At 36.2% G+C, this 23,215-nt stretch overlaps 1 protein-coding gene and 1 long non-coding RNA gene across 6 annotated transcripts in view; both read left to right on the top strand.

Annotated features, from left to right (window-relative positions):
- Positions 1 to 23,215, top strand: part of cacna2d2a (calcium voltage-gated channel auxiliary subunit alpha2delta 2a) — a 453,173-nt gene that overhangs the window by 381,667 nt on the left and 48,291 nt on the right. For all 5 annotated transcript variants that reach the window (XR_015492768.1, XR_015492769.1, XM_087255552.1 and 2 more), the window contains 2 exon segments: positions 7,491 to 7,540; positions 16,348 to 16,437. Coding sequence is in view for 3 of the 5 variants with exons in the window: in XM_087255552.1 (XP_087111678.1) it covers positions 7,491 to 7,540; positions 16,348 to 16,437 (140 nt within the window). In the remaining 2 variants the exon portion in view is untranslated.
- On the top strand, positions 19,427 to 22,110 carry LOC147843686 (uncharacterized). The gene is made up of 4 exons (XR_015494378.1): positions 19,427 to 19,567; positions 20,357 to 20,471; positions 20,736 to 20,847; positions 21,878 to 22,110. It is a non-coding gene; the product is annotated as an uncharacterized LOC147843686 (long non-coding RNA).

Below are 23,215 nucleotides of genomic sequence, written 5' to 3'. Positions count from 1 at the left end.
CACCCTAGCAACCACCAGGAAGAGCCAAAGTATAGCTGCGTCCCAAATGGCACACTATACACTATGCACTCATGCACTATGTACTTATGCACTTACACACTCAACAGGATAGTATATGTATGTAGTGTCGTCCCAAATGGCACACTAATGTTTTTTTACTAAGCGGAAATTCAAACCGTTTCCCTGATGACGTTTGACGGTTGCCAAATCAGTAAAATAAACGACCGAATTATCAAATAATACCTGCCGTGAGTATTGCCGCATTCTCCATCGGGAGGCGCTATAATCACTCTCGTAGGAGAATTTTGCTTTCACCATCCAAAATAAATAAAGTTATTCAACATGTGCGTCCGATAGCTCCGCCCCTTCCACTACGTAAGCAAACCTGCGGTCGTTGAGTGCGTAAAGTGTCCATCATTACACACTTACTCAATTTAGCGGCTGAATGAGTGCATCATCCGGGTAATTAAAGTGCACTTGATTATTTTTCAGTGTGAACACACTACTTACACTATTTATACTACAAAATGGCATAGAATAATGCATAAGTATGCGATTTGGGACGCAGCTTGTTTCCTATTGTTCAAGTGAAGTTTCACAAACTAATTTCGAGAGGAGCACGTGATCTGATTGACTGCAGCTGGCCACTCATCTACACGTATTGGCTAACCAATCAGATTGACCCAAACTCACTATAAGTAGCCTAGTTAGAACTACTTCCTTAACATCGTTTTCCGAAGAAACCCCCCATCCACCCCTTCTCCTCCTTTCCTCCTTTACCACGGGGAGCTCTCGAGAACCACCTGATCTCGTACTCCCTCACATGCTCTATGGACCAGGCGGGAGCCCTGGGCTCAACTATGTCCGAGCTCAGGGTTCTCTCCCGAGACAGCATGCCTAACTTGCTAACAGTTGTCAAACAATATCTAAGTGTGAACTCTTGAAATCAGATTTAAAGCAGCAACTTTCCCGTTTTATAACACCACCAAGAGCTTGCGTGTAATCCTGGTCAACAGCGCTCAAGTACTGTTGACCTATCTGACCTAACAAGTTAATTCCTAGCCTGCAGCGCAAACACTCACTCTCTCACCCTCTAACAATCATCCCTCTCCAGCTCTCTGATTAGTTAATAACGAACGGTGGCTGAATACTTCAGAGACCCCCGCCGTCCTCCTCCTGCTAATTAATTAAGCGAAGAGGAACTGCCGTCGCAGCGATAACCACGTCTGCAACTTCTCTAGCCAACAAAAAAACGCTCCCACTTAAGGATTAGCCCTCCGCGCGGCCATGTTCTGCGCTGTAATGACTGGCAGTGAGGGGACGGAGTCTGGCACAGCAAGCAAGACGCTTTTCTCAGCGGACTCCGTCTCCACCGCAGGCTTTCATTTCGCTCGCCCGTATCACAAAGTGGCAGAGAAACGCCCCTGACACCCTCACAAAAAAAAGAAAAAGAAAATACACAGCAGGCCTTACGTGTGTCTGCCTGAAAGCATGCTAGATTCGCTCGCTAATAACGTCTCCTCCTCCAAACATATGCAGATCGCTCTTTGACTGGCTTGTTAAGGATTGCGTGGGATTGTCTGCGTCTTATTGTTTTGTGGCACATCTCGCGCAGACAAATGGATTCAGCGTTTTTGTAATCATGACCAAGTCAAGGGATCAGACCGGCGGCAACAATGAGAGACATGTTTGTTTGACACGGCTTAGCGTGAGTTGTCACTCCACCGGCTGTCTCTCGTTCACACTCGGCTGACACAAACAAAGTCTCATATGGCCGCCGCTGAATCACAGCCAATTCCCAGTCTCTTTGATTCACAGCGACTCGTCGCATTGATTTGATTAGATTCTTTCTACCGTGCTGATTGGTTTGACCCTCAGACATCTTCTTCTTTCCTTTTCGGGTTGTAGTTTTTACACTCTGATTCTCTTGACTTTGATACGCTTCTAAAGACTTTTAAATCATTGCCGATTCATTAACTGGGCTGGATTTGACTTTCTTATCTGCAGTGGTTTTTGGGGCCGTCTCCTTTTAAAGGGACGCTTTGAAGTTCAACACCACCAGTTACACTTTATCGAATGTAACATTTGTGTGACATGATGGCATTTATCACAGAGAATCCTTGCGGTTTATCTATCAGTTGTTGGCAGTTTTAAGTATAGGCCTGTTAAAACAATGTTATCAGAGGAGTTTTTGTTTGAAACATTGATTAGAGAAGGGGAAGGTCTCATTAAATAGATTTTTATGGATTGTATGACATTTATTACATTTTATATAAATATGAATGCATTAATTTATCATATTTATTATAAATATTTGCATATTAAAGGAAGTATTTTTTTTGTTTGGGTTTATTTGTATGTTTATTACACAAGTAGCAGTGCGATATGCCTGTATATTGGCACTGCTGGGAGGCGTGCGTTAGCTTGAAGCCATAGGACTGCTACGAGTGTGGTATTGTATTTATAAAACAGTTCTACGGCATAATTGATTGTAAAAAGAAAATCAAACATGGAGAGTCTCAAAAATCCTTTTGTAAGAGGAACTACTTTCTTCCACCATTCATTCAGATCTGTAGCTGACTGTCAGAACCGCAGAAACCACTGCTCATTCACCAACGTCACTTTAGATCTAGTATTTGAACACTCTAGCAAAGGGGTGGCCAACCCTGTTCCTGGAGAGCCACCTTCCTGCAGATTTCAGTTGCTACCCATATCAAACACACCTGAACCAATTAATTAGGACCTGAACACTACGTGATAATTACAGGCAGGTGTGTTTAATATGGGTTGCAACTGAAATCTGCAGGAAGGTGGCTCTCCAGGAACAAGGATGGCCACCCCTGCTCTAGCATAATGTCTAAAATGATGACAAAACAGGTGATTTTGCTTACATTTTAAGGTTACAAGGCTGAACAGTATGAAATGCCGTAAGTCTACAGAGATTTCCCAGTATTCCTCTATTGTAATTGGAATATCACAATATTTAACCCCGAAAAAGCCTAAGCAAATACTACCAGATTTTTATGGTATAAATACAGAACTTCAACACACAAAAGAGAGAGATCGACACAGAATTTTACTAACCAGTTTTATAATTGTTTGATTAGCTGTAGTTTGAAATTTACGCTGCGTTTTTCTCCTCTAAGGACTTATTATGCGGTCCCTGTTGCCATCTTGTAGCGGAGCGTCAACCGTCAATTTCTTTGCTTAATGACAGGCTGATGGCCACCGATGCGCTGAATCTCTGAAATGATTATAATTTTTAAATTGGCACTGTCCTTGTAAATAAACTGCATAGTTGCAATCTAAACAACTACATTCTTAAAATGTAAAAACTCCTAAACGCCTAAAAAAAAAACTCAGAAGTATATTACATTATGTTGTCCTACAGCTGCAAACTATGCTGAGTTGTTTACTCTTCTGCTTGTCTCTCTATGTGGGTGGAGTAATACACCACAAGGGTGAAGAGGCAGTCAATCAGATTCGAGAACCAACCAGACAGAACTGTTGTATAAATATTTTAAATATTATAAATATAGTGATTTATAATGATATAGTTATATATATAATATTTATTATAAATATATTTATTTATAATATTTATTATAAACTCACATATATAAACTCAAATAAATATTTTCTTCGTAATCTTAACCCAGTGTACTGAATTTTTGTTTTGTGTTTTTCTACTGTTTAAACCCTCTGATGTCCATTACTTGATTTACTTTTCATTATAAATGATTTGCCAGTTTTAAAAAGCTTATCGAAATGACTCATTTAATTTCTTTGGTACCTTGACATTTTGCCTTAGATGTTGCCAGTAGAGTTTGTCTCATACTGAACCCATGTCAATTCTTTAATGTACAGGGCAATTTACTCAGTTTAGATAGTGTTTGATTCCTCTCTAAATTGAGTTAAAGTTACTCAAGTAAATGAGACAATGAAATCATTATTTAAGTGATGATCGAGCGCTGATGATGAGCACCTGATGTTAATAAGCAGAAACACAGAAGAGAAACACAAAACTACAACAGACTTCAGTCACAGCCTTAGATGAAATCAGCGAAAATATAAAACATTAAATCTCTCAAAATCTCAGCAGAAGATCATTAAGCAACCCCACAAACAGCAGCTTTACTTTTTACCAACCTGTTTGCCATTATTTAAAGAGGAACCAATTACTCTCTGAACTAAGTAAATTTTACTCAGAGGATTTTGCTGTGTATATACAGATTAGCAAAAATAATAAAAATAATAAATAAATAACCCAGACGGTTCTATCAAGAACAGCTTTTAGCACTTCTGGCCTATGGAGTTTTGAACCTTACACCCGACCTCAACATTAATGATGGTTTCACTTCAAATGAGCCACAAAATGTTGCTCCTGAATTCATCAAGACTGAAATTGTTCTGTGACCTTTACAGCAGTAACAGCGCAATAAGTGAAGGCTGAACCGTGAATAATTTCAGCCATGCTTGGGTTTTTCATCCTACAGATAATTAGAAAAACACAGAGTACCTGTTTAAAAAATAAGCACGTTCTGAACTATTATTTTGTTACAAATTGGCCACTCTGGGTTATCTATTTTGAGATTTTATTGACTTTAGGTGTCACTGAATTCATAAATTTGTTTTATATGAATAAAGTAATCTTAAAATGAATAATGCTTTGTCACAAAATTGAGACAAACCATTTAAGTCATGCACACATATATTATATGTGTTGATATCATCAAACATTTTGCAAAACTCCCCCGTATGAATATGCTAATGACTATGCTAATGGCAAAACCCAACGAAAAAGCAACGGCAAAAGCAAGCAATAAGAGAAACTTTGAACAGAATGTGAATTGGAGGTGCTGCTTTCGGAGGTAGACCGGAGAAAAACTGTTAATTGCAAATTTGTCCTCCGGAATTAACAACAGAAGAAAAAAAATAGAGTGGAAGAGTTTAGCTGATGCAGTTAACACAGTTGGGTCTGAACAACGCTCTGGGTGAATTAAAAAGAAATAGTGTGGTTTATAGGTGTAAAATGTTGCAATACTCTTAACTGTTTCAGTGGCGCACCTCGAAAAGCGCTTGTCAACATGTTTTGACACGTTCGAGCATGAACTCGGTTCGAATCCAGCGTCTGATGAACTCTTTTATCTTTTTTCCCCGCTACATATCAGATTTTGCCAACTATTTATCACGAGAAAGACAAGTAGGAATCATTAATAAGTCTGTGCATCATATTTTATTTGCACATTTATTGAATGGAAATGTTTCACGCATGCAAATTCATCTTCAGATAGTGTCTTTATAGCAATGTTCGTGCAGTAGATAGCTCAGATTACATTGGGAAAACAGGCGACCGCTGCAAATTGCGCTTTAATGTTTGGCTGGTCAACTGTATGGTATGGAAACCTTATATACCTGCTGAACCCGTCTCATACAGCTGCCATTGCAAGGCTCAGACACTTTGTAGAGAGGAATTTAACACAACTGCCTCTAGGAGTCGCCAATGGAAATAAAACAGGCTCGCACAAAAAATGTGCGTATGCCAGCCACAAAGCTGGCGTGGAGCTGCTCACATTCCCACGTTCAGTTCATCGTTAGTAAATCCAAACGTGAGCGAATCTGAGCGTGAAACCTGGCGTACGCAGCGTTGATACATGAGGCCCCAGTTGTTTGTGTCACTCCCCGTGGTCACAAAAGGGTAGTTTTGAAATAAGTCTAAAATTGGACAGCACAGATTTATCCAAATTTTACTTTTTCAGAAGAGGCTGCACTACTGCATGTTTCAATTGTGAAGGCACCACTCGAGAAACAAGTCTCCTATTAATAATGGAGAAAATACTAGGGCCAATAATCTCAAAGACTAGCTTAAAAAAACTTTAATGTGAAAATATCCAAAGTCAAAGTAACATTTTTTTTTTAAATTATAAATTAAACTAACCTTATACCTGACAGAAATTTGATACACCAAAAGACATACTAGAGAGTTTCATCTATAAATCATTAAAGTATGATAATCACTACTACAAGAGAACAAACTTGACTGTGTATGGAGGCAACAGAATGTAAAGCTTTTTTGCACTTTTATAGTTTGGATGCTTGAAATCCTTGTCGTTGAAAGTGTGTGTTTTGCTGTTGGCTTGAAGTGAAAGTGTTTTGTGGGCTCTGAACATTTGGAGGACAGCGGCTCTGATGTCCTGCTCTTTGTTCAGACGCTCTTGTGTCTAATAACGCTGTGAGCCGTATTGACCCCTGCCTGTGTGTCCACTCTCAATAATCAGCCTCTCAAGCACAGACTCTGAATACTTAATCACGCACACGCACAGACAAAACCCACCACATCCACAGACTGCTGCATTCAATTGTCATCTTTTGTTCCCTGTGTTTGCATCTCTTTTATTTAATTATTGATAATACACTGTAAAAAATAATATGATAAAAAGTCATGACAACAAATGTTTTTGTTACTTTATCTTATTTTTAATGCTGATTATTATTAGCGCAAAGATTAATCACAGTTAATCCCATATAAAATAAAAGTTTGGTTAGACACAATATATGTGTATATTAAAAATATTTATTATATATGTGATACACACACATACATAGAAACAGACTATGCACAACAATTTTGCTATATAAATGTATAAATTGATATATAATGTGGATCATATACACATATACAGTGGGGTAAATAAGTATTAAACGCATCTCCATTTTTCTCAGAAAACATATTTCTAAAGGTGCTGTTGACTTGAAATTTTTCCCAGATGTTGATAACAACCAGATAAATCCATATATGTAAAAAAAAAACAAATCTAATTAGTTTACAAATTAAATTATGTGTAATGAAACGAAATGACACAGGGAAAAAGTATTGAACACATGAAGAAAGGGAGGTCTAGAAAGACAATGAAGGCCCTGACAGCAGCTGAAATCTCTCAGTAGTTATATTCAGCAACCCTCTGCACTTCCTCCCAAGAAAAATTAATTTGATTGAATTAAAAAACATTTATTTAATTAAGCAGCAATAATTTTTTTTACAGTGTGCACTGAGGGGACACAGCTAAAGACACGATGATTTAAAAGTGGGCGTTGACCTTCTGAAGAGGCGGTCTTTTGTCATTATCACACCGAGTCAAAATACAGAACAAGTCATTTGGTCAGCTTATTTTGAGTAAAAGCTGTTTGCAAACTAACTTTTTAAGAACTTTAAGAATGGTTTACTCTTGTAATGAGTATATATTACAATGTGTTAAAAGACCAATAACAGTTGCATTTCAAAACACACAACTCCTTGAGTTTAATTATCGAATAAACTACACTTGTAATTAACAGTTGGTATTGCCATATTATTTTTACATTTATTAATTTGTACAATTATTTTATTGCAAATCATATTGGTAACCCACATGTAAATTGTTATCTAGTTAGTCAACTTACTGTGTTTTTGTATCAATATTAACCAACTGTAAATTTGGTTTGTTTAACAGGTTACTACTTTGAGATCCCTTCCATTGGAGCCATAAGAATCAACACACAGGTTAGTCTTTTCGAAAGGCTTATTTCATATTTTTGTAATATATTGTATATACCGTACATACAGTATACTGCAAAAATTGCATTTCTTATCTTGTTTCTATTCCAAATATGTAACTAAGGCCCGCTGGCCAAAGTTGGTCCATTGTAACCTTTGATTTTGCCCCCTTCCTTTCTAAGAAAGGGAGAATGATGGAGATGGTTTAGAGCAGGGTTCACCAATCTCTGTCCTGGATAGCTGGTGTCCCTGCAGGGTTTAGCTTCAACTTGCCTCAACACACCTGCCTGGGTGTTTCAAATATACCTAGTAAGACCTCGATTGGCCTGTTCAGGTGTGTTTGATTAGGGTTGGAGCCAAAACTTGCAGGACACCGGACCTTCAAGAACAAGTTTGGGGACCCCTGGTTTAGAGATTGCCATTTCAAATTTAACCTAGCCTTTTATTTGTTTATTATATTATTAAGCTACAAAAAGACTATCTTTAATTAAATATTTCAATTTAATGCTGTAATTTAGTTTAAAATGTAAATAGTTACCCGGCGGAAGACAATGCAGAGACTTTGAGCTAATCAAGATTCTGCTTAGTGTATTCAGCATTGAACTCCACTGTGCTTTAAACGTGATTATTTGTTTTTACTGCAATAAGTTGTCCTTTAAAAGTTCGTTAATACGATTCAAAGTGATACTTGTCGATTTATTTTGAAATATTAGGAAATAAATTAGGAAATTACCCATGATAGCTTTAATGTAATATAGTTTGGTATGTTTTTCTGCAGCCCACTGCTCTCAATGATATGTGGTTTTTGGCCCTTCATATAAAAAGTTTGGGCACCCCTGATCTAAACATTCTTAAATCAGGAAGCATTTTCTAGACAAATAACAAATATTGTCTTGTTCTTAGATATAAGAAGTTGAAATTAAGTAAGTTTTTCCTTAAAACATGCTAAATGATCTGCCAAAAAGTTAAGCAAAATAATTTTAAATTAATTAGCTTGTCTTAAGGAAAATCACTTAATTTTGACTTATTATATCTGAAGACAATAATCTTTATTTATCTAAAAATGCTTCTTAATTTTAGAATTTATAATTATTTTGACTAGAAACAAGATAAAAACATTAAGAAAAGCATTCATCCTGAAGCATTAAATGACAATAAGTATGATGAGTTATTATTCAGTCAATATGCAGACTCAAGTGTTCATATATCAGCTTCAAAAGCAGCTGAGACGACCAATCAGATCTCATACTGTTATTAAACATTTGAATAAATCCTCAATATGTGAATCCAGTTCACAGTGAGTTCATTTTGCTTCATGAGCTTTGAAGCTCAGCGATGTTATCGCGATGTAGAGATATATACTGTATGTCACGCTAGAGAGCAGAACTATAAAGATGGAGGAACTGATAAAGCGATACAGACTTCTATATTTAGCTTCAATAAGATTCAAATGGGACTGTGATTTTTTTCTAATCCACTTCCGTACAGTTTTCATTATCCTCCAGCAATCTTTCCCGAGGCCCACGAAAACCCGCCACAATAACATCGCTCTTCCCCGAAAGCAGTCGCTCCAATTTCCTCACATCATCCATGTGATTATTCTCACGCTTTCTTCTTTATCTTCTCTCTCTATCACCTTTTACTATCTGTCCCCTTCTCTCTTTTTTTTCCAATCCAGCTTTGCTTTATTCATTCCTGTCTCCTCCTTCCCATCATGCGTCTCTCTCTCTCGTCTTTCCTCCCCGCGGGCGACCCGATCAGACACCTGAATAGACCATCAGCTGTTCCATTAGGCCGAGTGTAATTTTATTCAGAGAACTGCCACTTATTCTAATAGGCAGCGTGAGACAGGTGTGGGCGCCTAACTGTATATATGGCCAGCACACCTGTGCACCTCCTGCTGTCACACACTGTTACCTCTGAGAGCCGTGGACGGCCGCTGCCAGAAATAAACCGCGCAGCAATCATGCTGGATCTCTGGCAGGAAAAACACACTGTACAAAGTCACACCACGCAAACAGATCTTCTATCAAATTTGCTTGTGAGCGAAGTAGGGCTGAGCAATATATCGTTTGAGCATCGATATCGCAGTGTGTGTTTGGGCAACAAACCGTTTTCACAATAAGCGTTATGATTTGATTTGATTTATTTATTTTCGAACAAAAATACGATACATAAAATGTCATTAACAAAAAGAAATACATTTCAACATGGTTGAAAATGGAGCGGGATGAAGCATAAGCTTATTATTCTCCCACCCCATTACCCCATACATCATTCGTTTATTACTTAAACTCTTCTTTTTACATGAAACAAATTTGATCCTTTTGGCATCTTTGAAAAATAATATGTTTGATTCAATTTGTACCTTTTAATTTTGTAACATAGACCCAAAGAAAAAAAAGAAAATACATAGTACTGCAAATAGACAAAGGGCCCTATCACACACCCGGCGCAGTGTGGCGCAAGACGCGCTGCAATAGTCTTTTGGTAGTTTCAGCTTGGCGCAAGAGTCGTTTTGAGGCGTTGCACTACACTGTTTAAATAGCAAATGCATTAGCGCTCATTTGTGCGTCCATAGGTGTTCTGGTCTAAAAAGGAAGGCGTTCTGAGGCGGACCGCTGGCGCGTCGCTATTTTGAGAAACTAAAATAGATTTTTCATTAGACCAAAACAAACCCGGTCTAAACTCCGGCGCAGAGTTGCGCCTCGCTTACGCACTGCTTCATACGCACAAGAGAGCAATAGGCAAATATCTTTACATATGAAAAAAATAAATATTAAGGATATTTATAGGATATAATAAGAATAGATATAGAATATAAATATAAAGGATTAAAATATTACAAAACATATTTTCTAGCCTACATAAATATGAAAAATCACTGCTTTTATGTCTTCTTCATCTCAGGAGGCTTTTTCAGTTCGTTCATAACAATTAGCTTTTGTATAATGTTATTATTATTAGCAGTATTATTTATTATATCCATATTTATATTTGTTTTATTAAAAGCAAGCTTAGATTTGCCCACCTGTCAGGTTTTAGACCATATGGGGCATGGCAGGTGTATTTGGAAATAACTCAGTATTTTGACCACACTTGGTCATTATTGTTCATTTATTCGTTTGCTAGAAATTAAAACTGAATTTAGAAATAGTTTTGAAACAAATCTTTGCGCTTAACAAATGAAACTAATTATTTATAGACTAACTGATATCTGTGCGTAAAGGTTTCCCCATCCAAGAGCGAATGTGAAAGTAGATCCATTATCTCTCATTCTCACACAGTAGATGCTCTGTTTAACAGTTTTCTGTTAAAAAAACTGTCAACTGTTAACTGTTTGCTAGTGAAATGCTCATTTTTTTCACTTGGACTTACTTTGCGTCCTGTAAATAGCGAATGAGCTCTTGGCGCGACGCAGCTGACTCTTAAAGGGAATGGGAGATGAGACTCTAATTGGTTTATTCTCAAAACACACCTATAACTCATTAAGAAAATAAACTCAACCCTTTTAGACCATGCGCCATAGTGCAAGGCAGATTTCCCGTCCTTAAATTAGCAAAAACGCGTCCTGACACGCCCTGAAAGCGTTTGCGCCCTGCGTTTTGCGCTCTGCGCATGGACCGTCAAAATAGAGCCCAAAATAAAAACAATAACAACAACAACCTAGTACTGCAAATAGCCATTAAAATTTCATCATACCTTTCTCTTTTTATCATTTTTCAATAACCTTCATCATTATATTCCTTTATTAATATATATTTATACAGTTTTTTAAATTGATTAATATCCTGACGTTGTTTTAGAGTCTGATCTAGACTGTTCCATAATTGAGATTGTGTGATCTGTATAGGCTGTCTGATCTTTACAGAAGCTGTAGACTGACACGCGCGCTGTGACGGCAGTGATATTCAGCTCTGACAAGAAACTGTTATTTAGCCTGTAGGGTTTAGATTTTTACATAATGTTCCAATACTTCAAATTTCTTTCATTTTTTATTTATAGTTATAGTATAGGAAAAGCAAAAAAGCAGCGAAGAAACTCGGCACAGAGGAACATTTACACCTCACTGCCAACTAGCGTTTCGGAAGTGTTAATGCAGACCAACAGAGACAGCGCGCAGAAGTATAAATGCACAGCCACGCGCATTGCATGCGCCGTGGGTTGCGCCGGTCACTTGACGCAGAAGTATAAATCAGGCTTTAGTCCCTACTAATATTTATTCTTATAGATATTGTAATAAAGAAGGAGTTGTCCAACACTTATGTAGTTGATCCAGTTGGTGAGAACAGTGGGCGCTCGCGAGAGACGTTTGAGATGCTAAAAAGTGCACACAGCGGCCTCTCTCGGATTCACAAAAAACAAAAACTGCAGCCATACGTACCTCCCGGGACGTATTTCGCATTCTCCAGGAACGTCCACGGGACTACTTTTCAAAAGGAGCCTGGGTTGTGCGTGACGCAGCTTCAAAAATTAATTTCAAACCGGAAGAACGGATTTGCTCGAAATGACGCAAAAACAACCAATTTTCACTTTTTTGCGTAATATAAAGCTGCTTTTCCACTATCGTGCCAAACCGTTCTAAGAACACTTCGGTACGGTTACGGTTGTTTCTCCACTGAGCCTGGAACGGCGCGGCACGATTACAAACCGTTCTCGGCCCGGAATTCTCGGCACGGTTAGACAACCGTGCTGAAGTGTGCTGACAGATTCTGTGTGTTGACGTCGCGACTCGGTTGCTAAGCTACCACAGCTGGCTCAGCAGAAGCGCGCTAGTCATCAGACATCCTCAATAAACTACAGTACATTTAATATAAAATAATGATCCAGGTCTAAACGATACAGTTTGAAAAGGGTTTTAAAACCATAGAGCAGTCTCTGGCAGAGAAGTGAATAACTCATCACATTATTTTATTCATTAAATTTATTATTTTATTGTCTTGAATACAGACCTACTTCGCCTGCCTGAATGTGAGTTTATTGCACGCAGCGCTGTATTTCACAGCACAAAACTCGCTCTGATCCGGGAGAGACATGCCAGCGACTTGCGCTGCTGACTTTCTTTTCCAGCTGCGCATCGAATAAAGTCACGCTTAGTAGATGTCCAAATTCCACAACAACATCACTATATCCATGGGACACGAACTTGCAGACTCTTTTAACAACGAGGAAATAATTGCACTTTTTAATTCAAAGCCAGGACAGCTTGTTAATACCGGCGAGACCACCTGAAGGACGGCGTGTTGTAATGTCGGCCGTCCAAATGACTTTGCTTGACAGCTTTACGGAGCGGCACTGTAACTGTCCAAGGTACTGTTGTATGATTTATATTATAGCATATGCACTAATAAACAAGTAAAAAGAATGAATGAATTAAATAAATATGGATTCTTAAATGTCAGTATTGCTTTTACTCAAAAAATATCAATACGTTTTGACAAATGTTTTATTAAAAAAAAGAGCAATTTTCATCATTTTAGCTAAAGCCAATTATATGATTCAGTTATACATAAGTTATATGACATTTATGAGGCATGTAACATGTTTCTGTGTTTTTGTTTTTTTTGTTCTTAGTGATCTTTAATATAGCTACGCAAATATTTTCTAAAACGTCTAGCAATAATTCGCCTACAGCTTGTTAGTTAATTATGAACAAAAATAATAATAATAATAAAAATAAAATGATCAAAATAAAAAGATAATAGAGCAGCATTTTGCTAAATATAATAGTGCTTATATAATATAATAGGGAGCCGTTTACATGCGTTACCAAGGCAACTACTGATGCGTTTTGTGTAATGTTTTAAAGAGCTTTGTCGCAGCACGACAGTGGAAAATGAAACCGCATCCGTGCTGTCTGGCCCGGTTTGGCACGGAATGGAACAGTTCTGTTTAAAGAAAGATTCAGCACGATAGTGGAAAAGCGGCTTAAGTGTCCTCATAGTGTTTTTAGCAGTGTGGGACACATATAGGACTGTCAACAGCTCAAAACATGTGTTTTGGTGTTTTGTGACCCTTTAAATTCATAAAAACGAATAAGTTAACTTCAACCTGTCCCAACACAAAAATCGATTGTGTGGAACGTAGCATTTTACAGCGTATAATGCTCTTTCTGACAGTTTTGATCAACTTTGGAGCAAACCTTTGAACGCTCGATTATATCAGATCATACATTTATGCTTCATTTTAATCACTTACAGGCTGTCTGCATAAACACTCGCTGTGATTGCAAAGCTGTTGAGTTGATTGTGAAAGCGTCGCTGGCTCGCTTTAACTCTCTATACCTTTAAAGTGTCACATTGCTGAAGCCGATAAGTATAATGAGAATACTATGAATATGAAAGCGGCTCTCCGTAATGCATTGAGTTGATGAAGGTTTACGGACAGGCTGGAAATCTGCAGGCTAATCTGCGGCGGTGGCCTGCTGTGTCGCGGCTCTTTATCCTCTGGTACCGCCGAGACGCCATTACCGACCCACCGCTGTTTACCTTTCTGCTTTCTCCTGCATGAAAAGGTCTGCCTGTCATCGTCTCTGCTGAAATGTGTCCCCACGGCACGTTAAACGGTGTTTTAGTGAGCTAATAATAGAATAGGTTACGCTTGTCAGCACTTCCATGTTCCAGCAAGAAATAAAAGTGGCCTAATGCTGCAGTTTCATCAAAAGGCCACACTTATACAAGCTTTCAGCGGGACAGAATATTCCCCTCATGAGCTGCTGGCCCTACATTAGCTGTGTGCAAATGTTGAAGTCGGAAGATTGCGTTTATTAAATGTGTTTACCCTGCCCAGTGTCCACCCAGAGTAAGGGAATCTTATGAAATATCAAAATAAATCAAGAAAAAAAATGTTTTTGTTTTTTTTTGTAAGGGATTTCTGGGTTGTGGAAATGGATTTTTTTTTAAAGTCATACGTAAATGTTAAATATAAATTCAGTGTATTTATTACATTGAAAAAAATGATTGTTTCAAAAGTAATAAAACATTTCAATGTTTGACATTTCTATAGTAATTTTATTCTTGTAATATTTAAAACAAAACATTTTAAGAAAATAAAATTTATCAAATTAATTAAATTTATTCAATAATTATAATTATTCATTCATTCATTTTCTTGTCGGCTTAGTCCCTTTATTAATCTGAGGTCGCCACAGCGGAATGAACCACCAACTTATCCAGCACGTTTTTACGCAGCGGATGCCCTTCCAGTCGCAACCCATCTCTGGGAAACATTTACACACACACACACACACACACACACACACACACACACTACGGACAATTTAGCTTACCCAATTCGCCTGTGCCGCATGTCTTTGAACTGTGGGGGAAACCGGAACACTTTGTGGAAACCCGAGTTGCAGGGAGAACATGCAAACTCCACACAGCAACGCCAACTGACCCAGCCAAGGCTCGAACCAGCGACTCTGCGACCTTTTTGCTGTGAGGCAACAGCACTACCTACTGCGCCACTGCATCGCCCTAATTATAATTTATAAAATTATAATTAGCTCATTCACTCATTTTCTTTTTCGGCTTAGTCCCTTTATTAATCCAGGGTCGCCACGGTGGAATAAGCCACCAACTTATCCAGCACTTGTTTTACGCAGTGGATGCCTTTCCAGCCGCAACGCATCTCCATCTTTGGGAAATATCTATACAAACTTTCACACAAATACTTCAGTTATAGTTTCTTATGTAAATTGTATAATTTCTTTTCTGCTTTAATATGCATTTCGATTAGTTTTTGTTTGTTTGTTTGTTTGTTTGTTTGTTTGTTTGTTTTTTAAGTTTAAGTTTTTAATTGAATATTTATCAATTATTTTATTCATTCATTCATTCATTTTATTCCTGCTTAGTCCCTTTATTAATCAGTGGTCGCCAACTGACCCAGACAAATCAGCGACCTTCTTGTTGTGAGTCAAGATCGCTACCCACTGCGCCTTCGGCTTAGTCCCTTTAATTCATCAGGGGTCACCCCAGCAGAATGAACCACAACTTATCCAGCATATGTTTTACACAGCGGCTGCCCTTCCAGCTGCAACCCAGTACTGGGAAACCCCCATACACACTCATTCACACACATACACTACGGCCAATTTAGTTTATTCAATACACCTGTATGTGTTTGGACTGTTGGGAAAACCGGAGCACCCGGAGGAAACCCACACCAACACGGGGAGAATGTGCAAACTGGCCCAGTCGGAACCAGCAACCTTTTTGCTGTGAGGCGACAGTGCTAACCACTGAGCCACCCTGTCGCCCTATATTATTTCAGCTTATATTTTTAATAATTTATTAATTTATGACTCATATTTTGTCCCCTTTTTCTAATCCTTTTGCATTTGTGAACCAGTATGACCTCCATCTTTTCAGGCAGTTTAGTTTTGTTGAGGATCACTCATTTAAAAGAATTCTATAAGTGTGAAAGAATCATCAATGGCGTATATAAACGTGATCTTACGGCAACCAACAAGTGTGGCCCTGCCGCAGACCAGCCTCTCCCCTCCAGAGCCCCAATGTGCTTTCTAACAGCTGTAATATGCTTTAATAGCTGCTTTATGATGATTTGTTACGGCTGGAAGTGCCTGTGTGCAGCTGGTTTTACTGGCCCCTCGGGCGGACGCTTTTAACAGCCTGCTTTATGTAATGGAGCGGCGAGTGGCAGTGCTTTGCTTTATGGAGCTTTAGACTCCTGCCTTCAGTGACTGCTGCTCCTCATAACCTGTGGAGAGAAGAAGACGCTTCCGTTGGGGATCAGTTTGTGTAAATTTGGCAAATGTTGTTTTCTTATGTTTTATGTGTTGTGTCTTACAGGAGTATTTGGATGTTCTGGGACGGCCGATGGTGCTGGCTGGAGAACGGGCTAAACAAGTGCAGTGGACTAATGTGTACCAAGACGCTCTGGTATGGACGATTATCATCATCGTCAGAATCATCAGCTCAGCTAAACTGTGCTTTATTGTTTTAGCTATGACCTGCTTCTAAAACCAAACTGATGAGAATTTGGTGGATGAGCAAATTTCAAATTAACTGTTTGTGAAATTCGCAAATAATAACAACGAAATGTTTTGGATGAGGAAATGGCTAAATATATGTGAAAGTTAAAGTGTAGTAGAAATGTTTTTGGGGTTTTTAACTTTAGCAATTAAATTACTTAAATTTGTTTGATTTCAGTTATTTGCTAAGGCACATGTCCTAGTTAGGTTTTAAATGTAATATTAAAGTTATTTAAAGTTTAAGTTCAAGTTTTGTTCAAGCATTGCTTCAATAGATTTTATTTGTCAATGTCAATATTCAAAGTTCTATGTTTACATATATTCAGTTTATCAGGCCCGTATTTAGAACTCAGGGGGCCCCTGGGCACATTGTCTTGTAAGACCTCCTACCAGTCTGCACCACTTTAGTTGAATTAAAAAATAAGAATAATATATAAATTTTTTTAATAAAATGAATCTATAATTTGTATAATTTTAATAAATTACATATTGTACATAAATTTATAGTTTACAAAGTTTTAACCTATTTTAAAAAGCATTGAAAAAAGTACTTATTTACTTATTTAATTAAATTAAAACATTAAAAATACCCTTAAAAAGTATATATACACTGTAAACGATTTCTGTTGTTTTCACGGTATTATACTGCATTTCTCAACAGTTGTTTACTGTATAAGCTGTGCACAGTGTGTTACTGTATATATTGCTGTTTTCACAGCATGATAATGTATTCTCAACATTTGCATACTGTGAACATGATTAACAGTATGCTACTGCAGATTTTACAATGAATTTGGGGAAAAAATCAGTTACTGTGCATCTAAATACAGTACTGCAAATGACCATGAAAAACTCTACACACACTTTATATTATTATTATTATGTTTATTTTATTTTTTGACAAAGTATTTTGTGAAGAAAAATAAACTAACCAGTTTCTTCAGACTGTTCAGTGCATAAAACTGTCCCATGGTTTTCCATTTTTTGGTGTAATTAAAATAATTTAATTTTAATTTAATTAAAACCTTAATTTTATAAGGTTAACATGAAAATATTAAATAATTTTTAATCAACATAACTTTGTGCTTAACCAAAACGTAAACTGGAACAAAAGTAATTGATTCATGAAACCAAAGTCAGCTTAAATGTCATAATGACCAGCCTGCTTTAGACGGATTCATGAGGATTGGGCACCCGTCACCGTGGAGGTCACATCTCCGCATTTTCAAAACAATATTTTAAAATACGCACCATCTCTATAAATAAACCACAGACTTGAGTTTAAAGCAACTACAATCCCGCATGAAAAACGGTTAAAACTAAATTTCATAACACATTCATTATAGAGCCATCTAAGACCGGGGCAAGTCTCACATGTCTAGCCGATTATAACCTCGTTTCGCCGGATACATGAGTGATGATGGACACCCTGGAGAACAGAATCTCCGCTATCGGCAAAGCACGCTTAAAATTTACACTTGATATCTATAAATAAACCACAGATTTGAGTTTGTAGGAACTACATTCTCGCATGAAACACTGTTAAAATTTCATTTCGTGACATATTAAACGCAAAATTTATAATATTAGCTGGACTTTCTCATCCGCCATTACCATTTGCTTGTTGATGTGAAATGAATTCTGGGAGAAAAAACATATTAATTCTCAAAACACTTCAAACGAACTTTATTCTTATTGTCAAGGTCAGATATATGTAATATTTTCGCTGGTAAAGTGAATAAAAAACAATGTTACTATATTGTAATCAATATCACGTTTGCACTGGTTCGGTTCAGCACTCGAGCGACTCTGAATCGTATTGAACCATTTGCTCGGGAATTATTTGATCACACGTGCACATTCAGCAATATGCAATTAGTGTATAATTAGTGTATAAATGCGTGTGGCCAAGCAGTATAACGAAATAGTAATGAATCATATACAAAAAGGAATCGGTTTTAGGCGGATTCAAATCTTTACTGTTCACTAAGGAGCCGATTCATAGAACCGAACGGACACGACTCGACCTGAAGGCAACGGCTCTCCTAATTTAAAATTCACCTGTCGTCTTTCATCCAGCGAATTCATCCTTGGTAAGTGTTTTAAAGTCAAATTCTGTCCGTTGAAGGATTGTTTTGTATATATTTCTGTGTATTGAGTGTGTAATTTAAAAGAATTAACCAAGTGACATTATTTGTAACGTTAGGTTCTTATGTTTTATCACGCTGTCTGTTAACAAATGGTATTTTAAACAAGAAATAACAGACGCCAGGCGGTCATTGTAGTGTTTGCGAGGTATTAGATACAGTGAGTTTATCTTGAGTGAGTTTTTGACCATACGCTAAGTTACCTGAAAAAACATAACTTTAACTTATTGTAACTGCATTAATGAATTCTCTATTTCAGCAGAACACTGAGATGAAGGCGAAGTCACCATGAAAAGTTAAACGTTTACCGTCAAGGTAAGCTCTAGTCTTCACATAGTCATTATGACAAAGCTATCATTATGGTAAAATTTTTCAACTGCAAGTTAGTTATTTAAACTAAACTCAATGAAATGAGTCTTAACTGTTTTATTAAATGGAGCTGAAAATTAAATTCAGTTGAATTATTTTAAGCTAAAGTTAATATTAACAAAATACATATTAATTGTCTATTTCTCAGTAATGTTAATGAGCTTGATGTATAGTGTGTCATTAATTGTACATTTAATTTTTGGTGTTCAGGTGTACCTGAGGTGAGTGTACGTTCTATATATATATATATATATATATATATATATATATATATATATATATATATATATATATATATATATATATATATCCATCCTATTCTCAGAGAAATTGATGGGGTCAGGGAATGATTTGTGTACAAATGTATTTTAACCCCATACAGATTGGTATGGTTGTACCATAGATTTAGATTAATTAATGTTAAGTCTTATTTTACTCTTATTATATTTATCTGTTTTTCAGCTACAGTAATTGATGTTGAAAAACTGATGCTACCAATCACTCCTCACTTGATTATTCAAGGTAATGTTGATGTCTTCCTCATTTTGATTAAATTTTTAAATGTCAAGTTGTTCACAGATTTGTTGTGAGGAGGTTCATGTACAACCTCTTTTTCTTCTTCCAGCAGTTCCTAAGATAAAAAAATCTGGTGTTAAAACAGCCACGGCTATGCTATTTGCCTACCAAGTGCTGAGTAAATATTAGACAAACATTTTTTTCTATAACTGTTGTCTTTGTGTTTATTAGCAATTTTACTGGGCATATGTGTTTTGTTTTTTTCAAACAGCCTGGAAACTGTTAGTTTATTTTATGCTATTCATTTTTGTCTTAACATGGATTGCATGTTGAAGCTATCGTTTCATAGTGGGAAAATGTAAAAGAGAATCACTGAATACAATGGCATAATGATTCTGCTTGTTCACAGAAGGTACTTGATTTAGTTTTCCTCAAGCGACACATCAGTTTTTATGACTATTGCTTGACACTTGAATTGAAGGGACAGTTAACCCAAAAATGAAAATAATAGCATCTTTGGCATCCTCCAAAATAGTTTCAAAATAGTTATATATTTATTTTGTTCCGTTGAACACAAACTCATATTTTTTAAAGAAATTTGGTTTAAACATGGATGTCAATAGTTACTGGTTACTAACATTCTTCAAAATATCTGCTTTAGTTTTTAACAGAAATTCAAACTAGTTTAAAACACGTGGAGTAAATAGTGGCAAAATAGTAAACTATTCCTTTAAATATTTTATTCTGAGACTTTTATTTACATGTGTCTTGTCTTTTGTCATATTGTCCTTCTAGCCCAGATTGTGATGGACCTGGAATGCGACACCAGTTACTCTTAAGACAAGAACCGAATAAAGCACAGATGTGGAGGGATTTGCAGCCAAACTAACTGGAGGGAAGGAACCTTTAGGTAAAAACACCTACTTTATTTAGATCTGAAGTATTTTATTTGACATAGAGATTTATTGTTTTAATTCTAATTTAAAGCAAACAAGGTTGAGCACCCCTGGTCTAAAAGCTCAAAAATGCTGTTTCCGTGATAAGGTTAAATGTAGTTCAGAAATAGATTCATTAGGATCAATGCTTAAAGTAAACATTTTCTTCTCTCTGTAGACCAAACATGTTTACTATCCCTCACATTTTAATAAATTGTTTCTGTTTTTGTTTCTTACAGTGTGGGTGAACATACTACCTGGATGTCCAACAAAGGCTGCACAAGAGCTCATTTTATAGCACATATTCTGTCCTGTCTACATCTCTGATGACCTTGAAGTGCTTCGACATCAGTGAGTAATACATCTTTATATTGTCATGCATACAGGATTTTTGTAAGCTTAGCTTTAATGTTAGTTTGTAATCGGCAGTGACTGTTTTAAAAAAATTAAGTATTTAAAACATTCTAAACGTTTTACTGATGCTGTGCACAGTAACGTTATGATGATTTAGTTTGAGGAAATGTCACTGGAGAGGTGTTCGTATAAAAAATAAATAAATAAATAAATTGTATGAAATGACTCGATAAAATGTTTATTTGTTTCGCTGACATGCCATCACTGCTGCATATTGAAATACAGCAATATGAATTGACAGCAGAATATTACCACAAACATTTCATGAAGTAGGCTAGACTGCTCTTTAGTTCTCTACTCAACTTTAACACATTTCCTCGTGTCGCTGAGCCTCTCTGCAGATTTTGCCAAAAATGAATGCTTAGTGATTACTTTGTTTTATGCAGACCATATATAAGTAACTTATCATTAGCATTATTTTTTAAAAAAATCACCCACAGCTTTCATGTTCTCTAACGCAATCTTGTCTGTAAGTTAGAAGTGGATTTATACGTGTTAAAAGCCTTAAAGTATTATTTAACATTAGTCACGTTAAATTAGATTATTTTATTTATTTAATTTTAAATATGACTATCTTAAAGTGAGAATGAACTGTGTTCACCCCTCTTAAATCCGTGGAAGCACTAGTAGTGTGATCATGGAATCAGATATTCGAGCTATACAGAGTCGGACATTATGTTAAGATGAGACTTTATTTTTTTACACACCTGTGTGGACACCTGACTAGCGATCTTCAAGAACAATGCCCGCTGATCTTTTCCCCATTAACGTTAGTGTAATTGTGAATTGACAACAAACTGTATTTCACCAACAAAAACAATTAAAAAATTGTTTTATATAACTGATTGATATATATATATATATATATTTAAACAGCAGTGCAGTGTTTCGTTTCTGAATGAATTAAATGGTTTGAGGGATGATTAGTTTTTACTTCAGTGATTGATTTTGCTTGTCATTTTTGCAGGATCATCATCATGTTGCTGCCCTTTTTCACTGTCCCTTTTCACATCATTTGGCCTTCATCATTTCCTGTCTTGTAGCAGTATTTTCATCTGTTTTTAAAATTGTAATAATTTTTGATGCATTAATTGTTGACTGGTTTTAATGATAAATTGTTTATTAGTGTTCTGTTGCTCTGTTATATTGAATTATTGCTACTGTTTTAGCATGGTTTACACAATAAACCTTTATTGTGAAGTTAAAGTTTCAGTTTCTTTATTTTTCTTGTACGTCTTGAACAGTTAAAATAACACTTGTGCAATTTTTGAACATTTTTTACCCATTATAAAGTAGCACTATTAAATAAAATAAAATAACATTTAATAACTGTAAAATACTATACAGTAATAATGAAAGTAACATTAAAATACCGTAGTTCTTCATGGTAAAAATGTACAATAAAATACTGTTTTCAGTTTTGCAGTATGTGTATCACTACTGTAATTAGTGTTACAGTAAAAATCAACAACAGTAAAATGATGTATTACATCTTACAGTAAATGTAATACTAATGTAATTAGTATTACAGTAATGTTACTGTTTTATGAAATACAGCAGCTACTGGATAATTGTTGCCAGTAACTTACTGTTAATTTAACAAGAAATCGTTTACAGTGTATATATATATATATATATATATATATATATATATATATATATATATATATATATATATATATATATATATATATATATATATATATATACTTTTTTAAGGGTATTTTTAATGTATAACTTCTACAAACGTATAAAGCATATTATTGGCATGGCATACAACACACATTGCCTCTCCAATAATACAGTTCTATGAATTTGAGTCTTTCATAATACACACACTTAATGATAATGATTTACTGTCCCTCTCCTCCTCTCCCTCTATTTTCTCTACTCTTCTCGTGATGAAGAGTAGGCAAACAGCCTCGATCAACTTAATTATAAACCTAAAAGTATCCGAAATCACATACACTACCTCTTCTCTCCTGTCTCTCTCCTCTTTATGGCTTTTCTCTCTCACCCGCTCTCTCTCCTTTTTCTGTCTGTCTCTCTGACATGATTAATCCAGTTTGCGCTGCACTGCCGTTAGCCTCCTGGTTAATGCTAGCTTACTCATCTAACGTTACCATAACGTCTTCTTCTGCACCCTCACTGATTGGGAACAAAGTTACGAAAAGGGCGACTAACATTATAGATACAAATCAATTGTATTAAGATGTTGCTAACGTTAAATACCAGGTGGAAAATAACTGTTTATAGATTATTATACACATATTTTTAAATACCCACAAGGCACTTGTGACTTTAT

Source organism: Danio rerio, chromosome 6 (genome assembly GCF_052040795.2).
Source record: "Danio rerio strain M-AB ecotype USA chromosome 6, GRCz13ab, whole genome shotgun sequence".
NCBI classification, from domain to species: Eukaryota; Metazoa; Chordata; class Actinopteri; order Cypriniformes; family Danionidae; genus Danio; species Danio rerio.
This window is presented reverse-complemented; position numbering and strand designations above follow the sequence as displayed.